Here is a 19,716-nt window from a genome sequence, read left to right as displayed (position 1 = left end):
TTGGTTGGTTTGGCTTGAGCAACTACAAGAGTAAAAGGTATGCTTCATGTAAATTCAACAATTAAATAGGAGATTTTTGTTTTCAATTTGTTAATTCTTGAGATACTTAGTCATTTTTTAAGATTATGTGAAATAAAAAACACGTATTGAATATTATTGTATACGAGACCATGTAATTATTTTGATAACATTAAATGAAATTTTAGTTCAATTTACTTGAAAACTTTGGGATCTTGAGCAAGGTACGGCAGTCACGTATACGACAGTTTTGAAACATACAAGATGACAATGTAAGAATGGTTAATTTTGACGATATCCATAGTTGCTTCCACTCCATTATAATGTCATGTAGATTATAAAGTGGCAATAGACATGCAATACAAAAGCAATATGAAAGCAATAAACAAGCAATAAAGTGGCAATAGACAACCAATGCGAAAGCAATAAAAAAAAAAGCAATAAAATGGCAATAAACAAGTACCCTATGGATGTCTTTGTACTCTCTTTCCCATATTATATAATGTTCTAATTGTTGAACTATTACAATATTCAGTTGCTACAGATAATAAATAGTACATAAAAAATAATAACCATACATGAAAATTTCATATCATTATAATAATGACCTCAAAAATAGTATCAAGTACATTACACAAATATTAGAAACATACAGCTCCACAAGAAGAATACATAATGTCTTAGATGTCCTTACTAATTCTTGAGGTCTAATAATAACAAGCATAATCAATGATGTATATAGTTTGCTGCAAGTTTGCTTAGAATTTTCATAATAGAAGCTTTGCTTTTGTCTTTAGAAAGCATCTCAAAAAACTCCTTGTCTACACATTATATTATAACACAAAATGGTCTCCAACGCCAGTGTATGACTTGCACATCAATGCCTGCACAAACCAGTTAAAACACATTGTGTAACCGTTAACTTCAAATTTGTTCTTGACAGGGAAATGAGTTGGGTTCGGCTTTTATTTTCCTTATGCAATTTGAAAAGAAAAAGAGAAAGAAACATAAATTGTCAAGCTAAAACTACAACAAATTATAATTTGGTCAAGTACTTATCGTCGGGAAACAATATGCTTTCAATGAATAAATAACATATTAATTTCAACCAACACTATTGCACAACTCATCTAAGAAATATGATTGAGATTTGACATACAGGTAGAAGATCCAATCCATTAAAACACACACATGTAAAAAGCGAACCTAAATTATAATGCCAACTCAAACTACAAAAACCCAAAACTGACCAAAAGTGTTGAGAAAGAGAGCCAAGAGAGAGCCAAGAGAGAAATCAAAAACTGACCAAAAGTGTTATCTGGCCAATAAATGGGCAATAAGTATATATTTATAGGTGATATTTATAAAATTTATGGAAAAAAGTGGTATTTCCAGTTAAAATTAAAAAAATGATGGCATTAAGCGCTATTTCCCCAAACAAAAACATTGACAGGGATCAAAATGAAAAATAAGTCAAAACTATAATATGAAAAATGTAATTAAGCTTTTTTATTTTTATTTTTTCCTGCTCCCACAATTTGCAGAACTCCGACTTTTCTTTGTATAAAAGATCAAATTCATTATTTTAACAAAAAAAAAAAAAGAAAGAAAGAAAGAAAGAAAAAAGGATCAAAATTCATTCTCATTACTAGCTAGCTTGAAAGAGTTCCAGTCTCAGAATTGAGATCTAAAAGCTGTGTTGAAACTTGAAACTTGTCATGAAGGAAATCACATTGAAATCAAACTCGAAATTAAAAAATTGAGAGAGAGAGCAGAAGAATCAGACTCTGAAGAATCAGAAAATGGCAAGCGACAGCGACCTAGACGAGGACGATCTCCTCCAGATGGCTCTAAAGGAGCAAGCCCAGCGCGATGTGAATTACAAAAAGCCACCCTCCAGCAACTCCCGCACTGCCCCCGTCGCCAATTACGTTCAGCAGCCGCAGCCTCCTCCGTCCCAGCAGCCACGAAAAGCCGCGGCTTCTCCGAGCCCCAAAAACAACACCACTACCAGAAGCAACGCCAACAACCCGAAGCGGCGGGTGGTGGACGACGACGAGGAGTCCGATGTGGACATGCTCAGCATCTCCAGCGGCGATGAAGACTCCACCGCCAGGGATCAGCAGCGTGTCCGCTTCCGAGGCGGCGGTGCTGCTTCTGCTGCTACCGCCAGAGCTGGAGCCCGGGACGACGATGACCCTTGGGACGGCGGTGAGCCTGGCTGCTGGAAGCACGTCGACGAGGCTGAGGTAAATATATACATATATGTTCACATTTTGAAGAATTGAATGCTTGATTTTTCAATTTTTGGGTTTGTGTGGCGGTATGGCAGCTTGCTCGTAGGGTTCGTGAAATGCGAGAGACGAGAACAGCACCGGTGGCCCAAAAGGTTGAGCGCAAAGTGTCGTCGGCAGGCTTGGTACGAAAGGGCCTTAACAATTTACAGTCCTTCCCTCGGGGCATGGAATGTATTGATCCCCTAGGCTTGGGGTTAGCATCTGCTTCTATCTTCAGATTTGTCTATTTTCTTTTCCAAATTTATTTGGGACTTGAGCCTCACTCTTAGTCTCATTTGCATTTGTGTTTTCTGGCAGGATCATAGACAACAAAACCTTAAGATTGATAACTGAATCCTCAGACTATTCGCCATCCAAGGACGACAAATTGGATAATAACCTTCGGGGTAATGTAGCATAACAAGGACTAATCCTTGAATTGGATTATCTGTAATTTCATCCCCACCTAGCAGTTATTTTTCTCCCCTTTTTAATACTATTCTTTTGTTTATAAAATTAAAATGGAAGCACCTAGAGATGACTATTTTTTTTTCTCTCGTCTGTGTATATAATAAATGAACACCTCTCTGGGAGTTGAGGTTCTACTTATCAAAATGTTTAAAAGGCTGCAATTCCCAAAATATTGGATTGCTTAAATGTCGTTATGTCTTTGGACAAAAAATTTCATTTTCTTTCTTTTTGAGATACAAAATCTAGTACTAATAAAAATGGTAGGAACAGTAGAAAATCTTTCTAGTTTCAGAAAATCTTTTTGAATGTTATACTTTATACACCTTGATCTCATAACCCGAATTTGTTCATTTTTCCTTCATTCACGGTTGTTGCTCATTTCTTTTTTATGTTGATATTTGCAGAGAAGTTGTTATATTTTTCTGAGAAATTTGATGCCAAGCTCTTTATATCGCGGATTCACCAAGACACTGCTGCAGCAGAGTTGGAGGCTGGTGCTTTGGCTCTAAAAAGTGATCTTAAAGGACGAACTCTGCAGAGAAAACAATTGGTCAAAGACAATTTTGACTGCTTTGTCTCTTGCAAAACAACAATTGATGGTATACAATCGTCTTTACATTCAGCTCTGGGTTTTTTTAGAGCTGCTTGATTTTAGATATGTTTTACATTTCAGAAGTTGGAAATTACAAGAACCTGTGCCATGTGTGACAACTAGACATAAGCCCTTGTCCATCACCATCGTGTGCATCTCTTAGCTACATCACGGTCTTGGGAAAACTATCCAGTAGCATCTAGCTGAAAATTATTAGTGCTGTCGTGCACTTCTGGTTGGTTGACCAGTGACGGCATCATAATCCTCATCTATCAAACTAACTATCAATTACCTCCATAACCCCATATTGGATGCTCGTACATGCTCGTGCTATTTCTGTCACACCCAGAAATGTTGCATCTTTACAGCTATTTTGTCCATTAACCAAAAAGAAAATTATCCCCACCTGCAATCCTCTTAGTCTTATTCTATTGCCTTCTTGTGGAATCTCTCACCGCTAGTAGCCCTAGCCATAAACGACTAAACTCTTTCTCGTTCTTTTGCTCCCGTTTAAAGTTCATCTTGTTCATCGGATTGCTTTTCTCCCCTTTTAAGTTCTGCATCTTGTTTAACATGAAAAGATTAGACTTTCAACCAGCATATCTGCAGTCCTATTTATTTGAGGGATGTAATAGCTTCGGCGATCAAAATACTTATGTGCTCGCATACTACGAATTTGTTATCTGGAGCACCCTTGTGGAAAGCACATCAATAAAAGGCAGTTGGTTTACTTTTCTGTTTAATATTCGCTTGTGAGATTTGTTCTATTGGATGAATAGTCAACTTCTCAATGCCTTTCTTTATTTCTTCCTTTTGTATAAAATTTTAGTAGTTCATTGCAATCATAGCTGCTTGTTGGGTGCTTCTTGATTTTTGATGCTGAAGATATTGATTCTTGCACAGATATTGAGTCAAAGTTGAAACGGATTGAAGAAGACCCTGAAGGTTCAGGCACTTCTCATTTGTTTAATTGTATGCAAGGAGTGAGTTCGTTGGCTAATCGGGCATTCCAGCCTCTATTTGAGAGACAGGTTGGTCAGACTTAAGTTTTCGATGTGGTTCGAGGTTTATGTCTGTTTATGCAACTGGGATGATATAAGTTTCATCTAGTTTCTGACTGATTCTAGGCTCAAGCTGAGAAGATCAGGTCCGTCCAAGGAATGCTACAGAGGTTCCGGACATTGTTCAACTTGCCCAGTACAATTCGTGGTAGCATAAGCAAGGGAGAATATGACTTGGCAGTTAGGGAGTACAAGAAGGCCAAGTCGATTGCTCTGCCTTCTCATGTATAAAACAATCTGTATTAGTTTTAACTTTCTTTTGCGGTAAAATTGGATAGTTTCAAATCACATGAGCTGTATCTACGCATCAACTAATTTGATTCCTTCTAATTGCTTATCATGATTCATTATTTGCTATTTTATTCTTTAATTTATGAAATATATCGCATTTATGTTGTAGTTTTATTGTGTGGATGGTTTAATTGTTGACATCAATTTTCAAAGGCAAAGAATTTTGATCCTCTTTCCATTGTCCGGTATATTATGTTTGTACAGAAGGCAGCTAATCTTCTATTTACTTTTTCTATTATTCAATTGCAGGTGGGCATACTGAAACGTGTTCTCGAAGAGGTTGAGAAAGTGATGCATGAGTTTAAAGGCATGCTTTACAAGTCTATGGAAGATCCACAAATAGATTTAACAAATGTAAGCTCATTATTTAGATATTGGTAATGTTTTAATCTTTAGAAGGTTCTCACCTGCCCCCGACATTGTTCTCCTACGATGCCCCCTGGGCGAAAGGGGCCACCATTCTCTTTCTTTCTTCAATAATCTTAATAATAATGAAAGTAGCATGTGGTGTTCTGTCCTCAGTTTCTTATTTTGCAGTGGTTAATTCCAAAATACAGGTTCTGACCATATTACCATTTCTCAGGGGTTTTTTTCTTTTCTTTTTCTTTCCATGGTCCACTTTAATTCGATAAAAGTAATAAATTTATTGCAAATAAAAAAGTCATTGCCAAATAAAGCACACGTGATAGTTAACCGGTGATTGAATAAAAATCTTTGTAGGGTTGCTAAGTTGGTTCTTTCTTTTATTTATAGCTGAACATTTTCAGATCTTCTGAATGATGGTGTTTTTTTTGGTAACCATATTAGTTAATAGATCTGGAGTGGAGTCTTTAAGGGTATCCAAGTTCAGGGTAGAGGATCTCAGTTATCTTTGAGCTATCCTGTTCTTGAAGGCATTAGTAAAACTTAATAGGAGATGCTTTTATGAGTAGTATTGAGGAAGATTCCATTACATAGTAGGGAATAAACCCCATCTCCACCTATGACTTAGTCGAGAGGTTATAGTGTGATTTTGCTAAACAAGATGATACACTTGCATTAATGTGAGTTATGGCTTGAGACTGATCGTGTCTTGTATTACCAATGTATTGATTTCATGCTTGTAGGAAATGGCAATTATTATTTTTTTTGCTTTAATAGTTTTCTACATTAACGATTTTATGCTTAATGTAGGTTGAAAACACAGTGAGGCTGTTATTGGAGCTGGAGCCTGAGTCAGACCCGGTTTGGCACTATTTAAATATACAGGTTGGTAAATTCAGAACTATCCTTGGGATTTACTTATTTTCCTCTTTTTAAATCCTTGGTATAGTTTAATATACAACTTATTAGGATGTGAAAATGCAGTTGGTTTGGTCGGTGAAGCCAGTATCTTAGAGAAATAATTGTTGTGCAACATCCGAATAGCTTTAGCTTTTGGAAATAATTATAAAAATAGTTAAATTTATCATGGTATCCAAGTACGAAGTCTTGAATTTGATTCTTTGCAATTTCAATTTCCGAGAGAGAGAGAGAGAGAGAGAGAGAGAGAGAGAGAGAGAGAGAGAGAGAGAGAGAGGGAGAGATATCATTGATTTTGTAGGACAATTGGATGTCGAAACGATTTCTGATTTGTCAATTGTTTTGCAATATGAATGTAGACTTAAATAATAGATGGTTTGGATTGTTGAAAAAAATTCGTAGGAGATCCTAAATGGTGTCCCTCAACAGAAGGGGACTCTATAATATATATATACATATATTTATATATATATATATTAGTCCCATCCTATTAAGTGATCTAGATAATTGACAGTTTAGATCATAAAAGTACAATACATAGTGGGCCATACAAGGGTGTTCCTCAAATAAGCTTATTTGGGGGATCCATGAACTGAAGCTCTTATAAGGGTAATGTTCGCTTGAAAAAACAAATGCTTTCGTTGCCAGACTGTATTTTGACCACACATTCAGGCAAACAATCAACCTGATTTGGGTACAGATCCAAAGTCTGGAAAGAGAAGCAATCATCAACAAATATATTTATATTTTTTTAAGCAAACATCAACAAATGAAAGGAGGGGCCACAGTTTGTCTGAAGTTACTTTTAAGGGAAAGAAATCACCCTAATGTTACTGCACACAAACAAACTAGAGAGGGGTCAGGTGTCCACTTACTGACTTAAAAGTTTGTTTCTTTTCCAGAATAACAGAATTCGAGGTTTGCTTGAGAAATGCACGTTAGATCATGAAACTAGGATGGAGACTTTACATAATGAGTTACGTGAAAGGGCTGTGTCTGATGCACGATGGAGGCAGATTCAAGGAGATATAAATCAATCTGTAAGTGTGACACTGGAAGGATCATCTTACACAGAATGACAGTTAAACAATGGGTCAGTGCTTAACAATTTGTTCCTTTTTACTACTGTCAGTCAGATGTCAACTATTCTCTTACTCTTGGCGACAACCACCTTCCAGTAGATTCTCTTCCAGTAGACTTGACAGGTGAAGAAGTTGATGCTCTTAGAGGGAGGTATATTCGCAGATTAACTGCTGTACTGATTTATCACATACCAGCTTTCTGGAAAGTAGCACTTTCTGTTTTCAGTGGGAAATTCGCAAAGGTATGGTGGACGCTTAATTATAAGCTTTTGGGTGTAAATGTAAGATCCACCTATAATAATCTATACGATATGTCTTCTTATGGTGCTCATGCATTTATCTTCTGTACTCTTAATATTTTTGTGGCGCAGTTTATTTACAGTTCCAGATATGCATGTATACATGTATAAATTTGGTGTGCCAATGCAGTAGATATGCTAAGACAGTTTCATTGAACTGCATACTGATACAATTTCGTATGAAAAATAGTTCTGTTATTATGCAGTTCATCACACATCCATACTACCATATGATGTGAACTGTAGATGTAGGCTGTTAGCTTTCACTAACATCATTTATTTGAAAAAGACCATCAATATGAATGACCTCCTCGTTTATCTTACCAACAAGTAGCCAGTGTAATTTGGTAAAATTACAATAGTCAATAGGTTAATCTGGTAACTTACAAAGTTCTTCTACTACATGTTTATCTCCTACTCTTCCATGTTATCTATATTGCAAATCAATGTAGTCACCTTAATTAAGTTCATTCTGTTGTGATATCGTTTAACAATAAGAAAGGTAGAGAAAGGAAACCCGAGTATATTAGCAAGTATATTAAACCCCTCTTCAATTGGGAATAGGATTCTTATCCTCCAAGACTGTTAGTCCTAATATGCTTATGAAACTCATCATGGGCTGGAAAACGCAACGCATTGGTAAAGATGTAGTGAATAGGTCAGAGGTTTTGGAGCTATATTCATGGGCATCCAAGTAACATCACTTACTAACATATATCACTAGAGAAAAAAAAAATTGAAAATGTCCAAAGTGCTTGAAGATGGATGCACTCTGGGTTACTGTTCTATTATTAAATCCCAAATGGAAAAATTGGGTTCCCTAGTTTCTACGTGGTTTTCCTCCTTTTGGTATCAACATTTCTAATGCTGGAGAGTTTAATATCTATAGCTCTTACAGTCATGTTTCTCAACTATCAAAATATGAGTTTCGGCGTATTTGAACTGATACATGTTTTTCTGAGCTGTTTTCATGTGTAAATATTTATGGAAAAAGTTAAGACTATTGCATGTTCAATACCGATCAATGCAGAGATATGCATATTCAGTGATGACAAACCTTTTATTGATTTTGCGTTACATTTATTTATGTTTGTGTTGTTATACTTAAGTATGATCTGATTTATCTACTCATTTATTGTTCTATGATAGACAATTTCACTTTCTTCTTATACTCAATCTTAATCTTTCAGTCGTCCCAAGTTTCTACTGAATCAAATGCTAGCACTCCAGCAAATAAAACGGATGAAAAAGTTGGAGATGGGAAGTACTCAACTCATTCTCTAGATGAAGTTGTTGGAATGATACAAATTACATTAACTGCGTATGCAGATAAGGTGAGTATACTGGCTGAACCAACTTATTACCATTACATAGATGGAAGCCAGTTAATTAAACTAGAGTACATAAATGGCCGCAGATAATGGTTTGCGCACAAATTTTACCGAATTAATTTATTTTCTTTAGTAAAAGTGCTTATTAACAGTCTTTGTAGAATGTGAAGTTGTCTTCATCTACTGAGTTCTTCATTCTTGGATGCTTTATTTTCTTTATTTTTTAGAAGACAAGTACATTTTATTGAAAATCGACAAAGAAGTACAACAGTGGTGGAGAAGGAATCTGCTTCAATACAAGCAACAAAATCTTAGCCAATACAGAACAATACCAACCCAAACAGCCCCCAAAGAACCTAAAAATAACATTTTAATTTTGTAGCCACCAAGCCCATAAAGAAGATTAAAATCTGACATTTTACAATAGCTTGTCTGCCCCTTTACTAAAGCAATGGGCAAGTAGACAAAAAACTCACATCTAATTTTCCTTTATGTAGTCACTTTCTTTTCTTTTCTTCAAAAGCCACAAGCCACAAAATCTAAGCCAATACAGAACAAATCAACCCAAAATAGTCCCCAATAAACCTAATAATAACATTCTAATACACTGCAGCTTTTCGATTTAAAGTAAAAGTAGAAAAGGGAAAACCTTGTATTTTGTAGCTAGTAAAGCCCATTTTACAAAAGCTCGTCCACCCATTTACGATAGCAGTGCACCACTACACAAATGCAGTTGGTTTCTTTTCCTTGGTCCTCTTTGTCTGTCTCTGTATGTGTGTGTGTGTTCAATTTTTGGAAAGAAAACCAGTGGTACACTCTTTGAATAAGGAGATGCTTGTGATAGTATTGAAAAAATGCCCAATGTTTTTATTTTTTTATTATTTTTCATGAGAATTTTCATAAAAATAATCCAGATACAACTCTTATAACAAACAAATTGATGTTACACCTTTCACATCGTTAAGTCAAAACTCTTAAACCCTACAGCAGCCCAATGTTTGTTTATTTTCGGTTTGTGCATTTTGTGTAGAGAAGAGGCTGAGTATTGATCACCTATTTCTTCGGGTTCCTATAATTTTGAATTTTCGACATAACATGTTTTTGGAAGCTAATTTTATTTTGGCGATTCCAATGTTACGCTTTTCTATGCTTGTTAAAGAAAAATTATGTGTTTAGGGGCAATAGCCTTTTGGAGGTCCTGTGTGCTGGCTATTTTATGTTTAGTAGTGCAGATGGAATGAACTAAGAGGATTTTTAAGATTCTAGCAGGGAGGAAGTGGAGGCCAAAGTCTGTCATTAGTTATCATTGTCATGTTCAATTTGTTCTGATTTTTAGCGTTGACTTCACTGTGGGACAGTAGGATAATTAAATTCCCCGCTCCTCTTTGGGCATCCTTGTCTAAGAATTTTAAGGATGTACCCTTTAGTTGGATCTAGTTGGATACGTATGCTGTTACGGATTAAGCGTGGTTTGTTCTGGTTTTTGTGTGGTTTAGTGTGTGTCTTTGTTAGTTGAAGTGTTCTTGATGGACTTCTTGTTCATGTTCTGTACTTCTCTTTTCTCTTGTTCATAAAATTTCTTGTTTCCTAAAAAAAAAAAAATAGGCGAAGTAAAAATATAGTTGTTGAAGACCCATAGATTATAGTCAACGACAAAAAGGGAGGGGGAGGGTGTGTCGACCTTGCCACATAACTGTGCTTACAGCCCTTGGTTTCGGACTTATTTTTTAACTTTTGGTGACAATACCCCTTGTGGTTGAAGAAAGGGTCAAATAGAATGGTATGTGTAAACTTTAATTATGATCTTATAAATTAAAAAAGTTTTGGGGGATATAAAGCCGCTCTTTGAAAACATTAGATTTAGGACCTGATATAAGTGAGTTTTCTTGAAGAAAAGGGTGAAACAGGGTGAAAATTATGGATGGTACTTTGTTGGAAATAATTTTGTAGCCATTTGTAATGCCTGTTATTAAGAAAAAAAGGGATACAAGTGTCATCAAAAGGAAAAATAAGGAATTAAAGAAAGCTTCACAAGGTTGGCCTAAGTTCTAACTGATGTTGTACGTATGCACATCTTTTGGGGGTTATGCCTGTCTCTGGTACAGATACAGACATGATAAAAGCTCGATACGGCTCAATACATATCAGATCCGGAAATTGGAGTATGCATTGGCTTTTTGAATTGTTCACTGTCCGATACAGCCGGAATACTGCTGGGATACGTGATGGATACGGCCAATATGCACAGTTCTATAGTGTTGTTGGCCTCCTTTTAGTGAAAGCTGGTCATTCTTGAATTTGCTTTTGAGTTGCAGAGGTGGTGAAGAAGATGATGTTGCCCTAGCCCATACTTAAAAAACGTAATATATATAAGTAATAAAACATTTTTGACCTTTTAACCATACCCTGCATATGTGATATATTTGACTTAAAGAACTAATGTGTTAATTGAATAATAATTCATATAAACAAATAAAATATATTCTTTTAATTGCCGTATCTTTGCCGTACTCGTATCATAGTTTTTGGAGATTTTCTGTATCGTATCCTCGTGCCTATACCGGTATCCGTGCAACACAGGTTCTAACCAGAGTTAATGCATATGCAATTAGCCCAACTTTCATTATCACTACTTGAGACATTCACCATATTCAGAGATTAGGAGAGTTTAAAGAGAACTGCAGATTTTGGAGCTCTGAATTTAAGTTCATATGTTTCATCTTTATCAAATCTAAGGAGCCATACAAATTGTTGCTGGGATATAAATATTGAATTATATCTTGTGGTTATCTGCTGTATTAATATGGTTCAAATTTAAATTTAGCAGGGTACATGCCAAATTGTGTTGAATGGTCATCCTTGCATATCTTCAGTTCAGACCGCAGGTTCAGCAGGTGGTTATAAACTTTTTTACTCTTGATGCAGGTTCGTACTACATTTCATGATCTTGAGGAATCAAATATTCTGCAACCATATATGAGCGATGCCATAACAGAAATATCTAAAGCATGCGAAGCTTTTCAAGCGAAGGAATCAGCTCCTTCGATTGCTGGTATGTTAGCTGTCTCTTAACCTGCAATCTGCTGATTTCTCAAAATATTCTGAAGGTCGGTCATATTTTTGCAACAGTAACTGCAATTCGAACACTTCAGTCGGAGATTACAAAGATTTACATCCTAAGGCTTTGCTCATGGATGCGGGCATCAACTGCTGATATCTCAAAAGATGAGACATGGGTTCCAGTATCAGTTCTTGAAAGGAATAAATCTCCCTACACAATCTCTTTCTTGCCTTTAGCATTCCGCAATGTTATGACGTCAGCAATGGATCAGATCAAGTTGTAAGTATCTAAAGGTTACTTTCACCGTGTTTTCTGAATTCATTGCAAGTGATAGACAAGCTCAAGATTTGCTAGTCACTAATTACCTGTTTCTCTGCAGAAGTTCAGAACATTGTTAGTGTGTTATCATTTATCAGACTTCAAAAGACTTTTTTCATGCTTAAGAGTCCATATATAAGTTTTATTGAAAGAGGGAGAAATGTTGTAGAGCTTGATCATGAGAAATAAGGGATTCTAAACCAGGAATTCATTGCTCAGCTTAACAAAATAATGTTACATAAGTAGACTTCGGTATAGATTTCTTCCAAAGACGAGACCAAAATATCCTTGGCATATATTGTCTATTTTAGATAGTGATTGACAGGTGTACTGTGATAGAACTAAAAGCGTATTTTAAAGTCATGGTTTTATTTTTAATTAGCTTTCTTTAGTATTTTGAAGGACGTTGCTTTTAAGAACAGTGTCAGTAAAAGGTCGGATTTAAGGAGAGGAATCAATAGCTTTTGTAATAAGTAATCTTATTCAATTTGTATCTATTTGATGCATATAATTTTATTTTTCGTTGTATTTTTTCTTATTCCAAACTTTGTATATTCCCAGGAATGGAGCTATTTAACTTTTATGCAATCAAAAGGCAAACTAACTAGTATATGTAGGGAAGGATGAAGTTTAGGTTTGTGGGTCATAAATTGGTGTCCACATGTAGGTACTTGGTTACAGGTATTTATCTGTTCTTTAATTCATGAAAAAATTTCAAAGACAAGCTTGAACTGAATATTAAATCCTATGAATTTGATACATCTATAACCCAGAACAGCAATTTTCTTAACATGTGACATATAGTTTACTTTCTTTGGTATTTTGATTGAAACTTAGACAGTGGAAGCCTGCCTACTTTGTTATGTTAATTATACTTCACCTTTTAATTGCTCGTAGTTAAACTAGTTCCAACCTCAACAAAGACCTGCTAATTTTATATTGGATTTGGTTTGAGTTGTTGGTAGTTGTGTTAGAAATCATCGTGAGAACTTATTTTTTATAGTTGGCCTCATTGTTTATTTATAAATTAATATTGTTATATTTTTTTAAGGATGGTTCAGTCTTTAAGAAGTGAGGCAACGAGGTCAGAGGAAGTGTATAAGCAACTCCAAGAAATTCAAGACTCTGTCAGACTTGCATTTTTGAACTGTATTCTTGATTTTGCAGGTATGATGGATGAGTAGCTTACTAAATTTCATGTTGTTAAGTATTCATTGTGTCCAGTTATAATGTTTCCATTTTTGTATATATTAATCAGGTCATCTAGAGCGTATTGGAAGTGGGCTTGCCCAAAACAAATCAAGCAAAGGAAGTTCACTTGTACACAATGGTTATTCTCCTAACCTAGAAGAAAAGCTAATGTCTGATCTCCCAGGAAGTTTTGGTCCACATCAACAGTTGTTGATAGTGTTGAGTAATGTTGGCTATTGCAAAGAAGAACTTTCTTATGAGTTGTACAACAATTACAAGCATATCTGGCTACAGTCTAGGTAAGTGGCCCACTATTTGTCCCTTCTTTCACCTTGTTTCTTGCCCTCGTTATTAGGAGCAACTGGATAAGACAGGATATCTGATATTTGAAATGGTGTATGTAATTCACTAAAGCAGAAATCGGAGAGAACCAGAAAGCCATGTTGGTTACTATCTTCTACTCTCAACTGGCCTAAGTCAATGTATTAGTTGTTTAGTTGGGTCAATACTCACTAGGATTTGTATATGAGTAGTATTTGGCTGAATGACATTTTTTTGTTTAAAGAGTCATTTGTGCAGTTCTAGTTCGCATGAAATCTAGCTCTATCTGTGATAAGAATAATGTACGTTGTGTTGAATTTAGCATCAAATAAATGGACAAATGAGTTTTGTTCCAGCCGTATGAATTGGAGGGTCTATATGTGTGCCCACGGGTATTAGTTGGGTCAAAGATCCAGATTCCCCAGGTTATCCACAAAAAAAAAATAAAATAAAAAAAAACAAAAAAAAAACATAAAACTAGCCAGTGGGTGATAATCCTGAGCCAACTGTTAGGTTGCCTCATGCCAAATTATCGATGAATTATAACTTTTGTGCACTTCTATGATCTGTTTGCTGATGCCTAGTTACCTGCTGTCTTCTCTATCTATTCATTCTTTACAGGGAAAGAGAGGAAGATGATAGTGATATACAAGACTTGGTGATGTCTTTTTCTGTGCTTGAAGAGAAGGTCCTGGAGCAATATACTTTTGCTAAGGTATGGTTGAACACCCCGACACACACCCACACCCGCAGAAATTCATGGCGCTCCTGTTATTTCTACTGTATTATCTTCCTTTCTTTTTTGTCAGTGTTTATCCTTGTATTTTCGTGTTGGCACTATGCTACACTTGATACCTTCTTTGCTCAGACAATATAGTTAGGCTATAGGTCCACTTTAGTTGATGTGTTCATATAAGGGCATTGGAAGGACCTTTCTGAAAGCAACTCTTTCTAGTTATTATTGACTAAGGCCAAGCAACTTTTGTGCCAAATGGCGTCTCCTCTCCCCATGATTATGGGATTAAGGGTGAGTTTGCCGGTTCAATACATGTTTGGTGTGTGAGTCAATTTGTCAATGGAAAATTATTAGGGTGAATTAATTGACATATATGTCCCATGAAAAAATAATTAGGGGACTTGTATGAACTAAGGTTTTTGTGGTGATAGAGTTGAAATGGATCAATTGTTGAAGCTTCATAGCGTCAATAGTGCACTCATATGAAGATCCTTATAGAGATTTAGTTTTTGCATTTCTTTAGTAGGCTTCTGTACTACCACAGTCCTCTACTAACCCAGTAGGCGGCCAAACTAAATTTCCAATTAATGTAATGATTATTCTACAAATAAAACCAACATCAATATATTGATACCAAAATAGAGATCTGTATATCCCACGAAATATCCGTAAATTGAATAGCCGATACTATCTGCACAGCCAACATTTGCATCCTTGACCCAATGTAGTCTAGCGGCCTGCATAGAAATTTGGCATACCGTGGTTGCATATATGCGGCGAGATGGCCTGCTAAGAAAAAAAGTCACCATAACACCAAAGGATCAGTTATTAGATTTTCTCCTTTTTCTTACCTATTAAAATAGATGGAGTTGGCAGGTCCCATTTTACTTGCATTAAGTATATCTTGATTCTGTTTACCAGGAGGCTCCAAATAAAAGATCACAGCTGAGCTTTTTGTTGCTCCAATTAAGCGGCCATTGATTGAAGTTATGATGTACTTCTCTATGGTCCTTTGTGTGAAAGTTTGGCTGTTACCTTAACAGATCTATTTTAATCTCAGGCAAATTTGATCAGAACTGCTGCCTTCAACTATTTGTTGGATTCTGGTGTACAATGGGGAGCAGCACCTGCTTTAAAAGTCAGACGCTAATGAATTTGGCATTTGTAGTTGTATTTTTATTTATTTATTTCAATTAAAAAATTAACTGGCAAGCATTCCTGTCCTCTATGGAGTCATATAATGCGACCTAGTCTTGCAGGGTGTGCGTGATGCTGCTGTGGAGTTACTGCACACTTTGGTAGCTGTGCATGCAGAGGTACTTAGTGGAAGCCTGGTGCTATTACAAAGATTTTTATCTTTTAAAAGGATTTTAGTAGTTGCAGTTTTTAACTTCTGCTTTTTAGCTTAGATTTGATGTTGACATTATTCTTTAGGTTATAATGTCAGATGGTTCGTTGTTTGCTTGAATAAGCACATAGCTAACTTTTTTTTTTTTTTTTTTCAGTTAATGGTTGTGCATTTATAATTTATCATCCCCCCAGCTCTAGATTTTGGTTCATTTTCTCAATAAACTTAAAGCAATTTCCTCTTTCCAGGTATTTTCTGGTGCTAAGCCCCTGTTGGACAAGACACTTGGCATTCTGGTGGAAGGTCTAATTGATACTTTTATCAGCTTGTTTCATGAAAATCAAGCGAAAGAGCTTAGATCACTTGATGCAAATGGTTTCTGTCAGCTAATGCTTGAGGTAAAAGATCTTTGAACTGGAAATCTTGTATCAAGTTGATGGTTTTGAATTTGCATATTGCTGTGCTGGTGCGATAGTCAATTGCAGTTGCTCCATATTCCTTTGTGTGTTGGATGAATGAAATTCTCTGAGTAAATATTTGGTCAAAATGCACCTGATTTTGATTCTTGATTAGATATTAATGCATCTGCTTTATGCATATAGGAAAGTTGTTAACACTGCCTCTCTCTCCCCTCTCCCTCCCCCCCCCCAAAAAAAAAAAATAATAATGCACCTGATTTTGATTCTTGATTAGATCTTAATGCATCTGCTTTATGCATATAGGAAAGTTGTTAGCACTGCCTATCTCTCCCTTTCCCCAGCCGGCCGCGCCCCCCCAAAAAAAAAAACAGATAAAAGATAAAGGAAAATTAGAAGGCTGATCAGAATTTAAAAATTAGAGAGTGAGCTTTCATTTGATTTCTTGTTCACTGTGAACGAGTCATTACCGTCATTAATCATGTTATAAATATATTATATGTATCTTAGACATTTGCATTATGTGGTGTATAATGCAGCTTGAGTACTTCGAGACTATATTGAATCCATATTTTACTTCGGCTGCAAGGGAGTCTCTGAAGTCGTTACAAGGGATACTTCTGGATAAAGCCACTGAGAGTGTGACAGAAAATGTGGAGAATCCAGGGCATAACCGACGAGCAACACGCGGAAGTGAAGATGCGGTTTCAGATGATAGACAGCAGGGGACAAGTGTGTCACCAGATGACCTGATTGTAAGAACCTTAGTTTCTCTAGTAATCCTTCTTGTATACTGTTTCAATTCCAATGAAGCAGTTGACTAGTTGGTTATAGTATTGTGTGCATATGCGTTTGCAAAATCACCCAAACTAGTGACATTGGATAGTGTATAGAATGAAGAAAAATATAAACGTAAATTTTCTTATACCTCAGCAATTGTTTCTCATGTATTACCTTCATTAAAGTTGTATGCTTTTCTTATTATGTCATCTATTGGTTTTCATGTATGACCTTTGTTAAAGTTGTATGCTTGTAGGTTTTTTTCTTAGGTGTCAACTCAATTAGTTTGTTGAATGTTTCAGGCCCTTGCTCAGCAGTATAGCTCTGAGTTACTTCAAGCAGAGCTCGAGAGGACTCAAATCAACACAGCATGTTTTGTGGAGTCAATTCCATTAGACTCAGTACCCGAATCAGCTAAGCGCGCTTATGCTTCATTTAGGGGCTCACTAGATTCACCCAGCAGAAACTACAAAGGCAACACAGGATCCCCAAGCTACTCCCGGAATAGGCGTCGATGAATTTGTAAATTTCCAAAGGTTTTGACTCTCTGAATGTCACTTTGTATGTGTTAGTGTTGTAATGTAGTTAATAGGCTGAGAACCATATTCTTTCCATTGTTTACACTCTTGAGCTTTTTATTTGTATTTTTTTTCCTTTCCTTTTCAATTTCTTCTTGTACTTGAACGTGGAGCACAACATTGTATATTTTTTCCATTGGGTTAAATGCCAGTATACTTCTTTTGTTGTATTATTTGCAAGTATATGCTCTCATTTTTCTCGTTCTTATTTGCAAAGATTCCTTTTGTTTTCTCTTGTATATTTGTGAGTGAGATTGAGTGTATTTGGGCCTTAGAGTTTCTTATGATTAAGCACTATTTGTATGCTCCTTGATTGCGTGGTTTTCAAATTAAACGTAGAAATCAGAAAAATCTAGGTGTTTTTGTTGGTTGTTTGGTTTGCTCCTTTATCTCCAGCTTCTCTTGGTTTGCACTTACGATGGCAATGGTTACCAAAGTAAAATTGGATTTATATCACATGTAGGAATGGTAAAATTGAAATTGTGGCTCACTTACCAAGTCGATGTAAAAAAATTAACAACTCCTGTGTTCAGAATTATCATCTAAAATTTTACAGAGTTAAATCAACTTATTTGCTCATGCTCGCCTTCAGAATTTTGGTACGGTCATAATCTAAAACAAATAAAAAAATGCATATGGATTTGAAAATTATGAAAGTTATACAACTGAGAGGAAAACTGTAGAGAGAGATGAGAAGTAAATAAAGACAGTGGAATTTGGGCTCTAAAACTTATATTTTTCTTCTCGGTAAGACCTCTTATTTATAGGCTTACAATTATATGAAGACATTAACAATTCATAAATTACAAGTCCATAACTATGATATTTAGTACATTACATAGAATTTAAAAAGGGTGAATTTACAACACTCTCTTTGGATGTCTACCATACAATGACATACTTACCTTAATAAAAACCTTGCTCGGAACACCCAGTGAGACAAAACCTAAATAAAGGGAAAAAGAGTGCAACATTCTTTTGAATTATTGATATGTTGTTGGATGCGCTTATGTTGCCTCCTTAAAACTTTACTAGGAAAAACCTAATGGGACAAAAACCTAGTTGAAGGGAAAAGAGTATAGTGCGCATGTGTCCTGTATGTAGAAAATTATTGAATGCTTCCCCTGATAAATTCCCCATGATGATGACAAACTTGAATTATTTGAAGATGCAACACAAATGATATTGATATCTCATTTTCCTCTTACATAGCGAGCCTTGGTAATGCTTGTATAAAATTTTATTCAATATCATCATTGGAGGATATATGTGTGTAATTCCTTCGAATCCATGTTGAGGTTAGAGTAATACCAAACAATTCTAGACTATTTTCACAAATCCTTTCACATTAACAATTCTCAAAATAACATCATATTCTATAATATCATCAAAACAATAATATAATCAAACTCATACTTTACAATTACAAGGACAAGAGTATAAGCCATTCATATAAACTTTTGTAATACTATGCTAGCATGTCATAGGCTCTTTAAGAGACCTAAATATTCTGATAACTTCTTTAAAAATTTGAATACGTTGCAACGATGTTGAACTTGAATTCGATTTCATAACTCAATCAATGTACTCCCTTGAGGCAATTAGATCATTTTCATTTCATGAAAATTGAGTATAGACATTGAGCTTCAGGCTCCTTAACTTCTTAGAGATTTTCTTTCAACAATTGATATAATGTATGGCACTTTACATCTCTAAGAATTTATTCTTTTGTATTCTTCAAAAGATGGCTTCTTATGCTTCAGAATTCATAATCTTTATAGATTTTCAAATAGATGTAAGTCTTTATAAATATACAGTAAACATGCTTCATAAATAGGAACATGGCTGCATTTATATAATATGACGGGAGAATATGATCAAAATTTCATGTCTTTACATTGATACATTGTGCCAGATTCAGTGATTTATTTCAATGCATCACAAACGCCGATTTGTAACATATACAATTTCATATCTTTTGGTGTTTGAACTCTAGGTCCATTTCTTCCACGTTTTCCAAAAATATTCGATTTTATTGTATTGCCTCTTCCATTTCCAATTTGGCTAATTTGAATATATAATGTCGATAATTACAATAAAAAGCAAATCAATATCATCATAACCCTTGATAACTTTAGTACATATTTTAAACAATATCATTAATTTGCAAACCCACATATCTCGTTATGCATACATAAGATTTAGACATTTTCATTGTCATTGGGTACTCATGCCTCTTCAAGGGCTTTCATTATATTCTAATGA

The 19,716-nt window shown here is 35.4% G+C and overlaps 1 protein-coding gene across 1 annotated transcript; it reads left to right on the top strand.

The window, feature by feature from the left end:
* On the top strand, positions 1,578–17,624 carry LOC18787965 (exocyst complex component SEC5A). Its single transcript, XM_007221358.2, has 21 exons — positions 1,578–2,267; positions 2,351–2,508; positions 2,613–2,701; positions 3,170–3,364; positions 4,261–4,388; positions 4,485–4,643; positions 4,959–5,063; positions 5,883–5,957; positions 6,893–7,030; positions 7,123–7,314; positions 8,562–8,705; positions 11,628–11,754; positions 11,832–12,042; positions 13,133–13,248; positions 13,340–13,571; positions 14,215–14,308; positions 15,390–15,467; positions 15,589–15,645; positions 15,926–16,075; positions 16,633–16,848; positions 17,176–17,624. The coding sequence occupies exons 1-21, from the start codon at positions 1,821–1,823 to the stop codon at positions 17,389–17,391; spliced, it is 3,327 nt and encodes a 1,108-aa protein (XP_007221420.2). The 5' UTR covers positions 1,578–1,820; the 3' UTR covers positions 17,392–17,624.

The sequence above is a fragment of the Prunus persica genome, chromosome G8 (genome assembly GCF_000346465.2).
Source record: "Prunus persica cultivar Lovell chromosome G8, Prunus_persica_NCBIv2, whole genome shotgun sequence".
NCBI lineage: Eukaryota > Viridiplantae > Streptophyta > Magnoliopsida > Rosales > Rosaceae > Prunus > Prunus persica.
The sequence above is the reverse complement of the archived record's forward strand: the minus strand, read 5'-3'. Positions and strand labels throughout refer to the sequence as shown.

Bases quoted from the DNA above. Each gene is read 5' to 3' on its own strand.
- LOC18787965 (XM_007221358.2), top strand. From the start codon at position 1,821: ATGGCAAGCGACAGCGACCTAGACGAGGACGATCTCCTCCAGATGGCT. The intron at 14,309-15,389 runs GTATGGTTGAAC...TTTTAATCTCAG, and splicing joins AGCAATATACTTTTGCTAAG to GCAAATTTGATCAGAACTGC. The intron at 15,646-15,925 runs GTACTTAGTGGA...TCCTCTTTCCAG, and splicing joins TGGTAGCTGTGCATGCAGAG to GTATTTTCTGGTGCTAAGCC.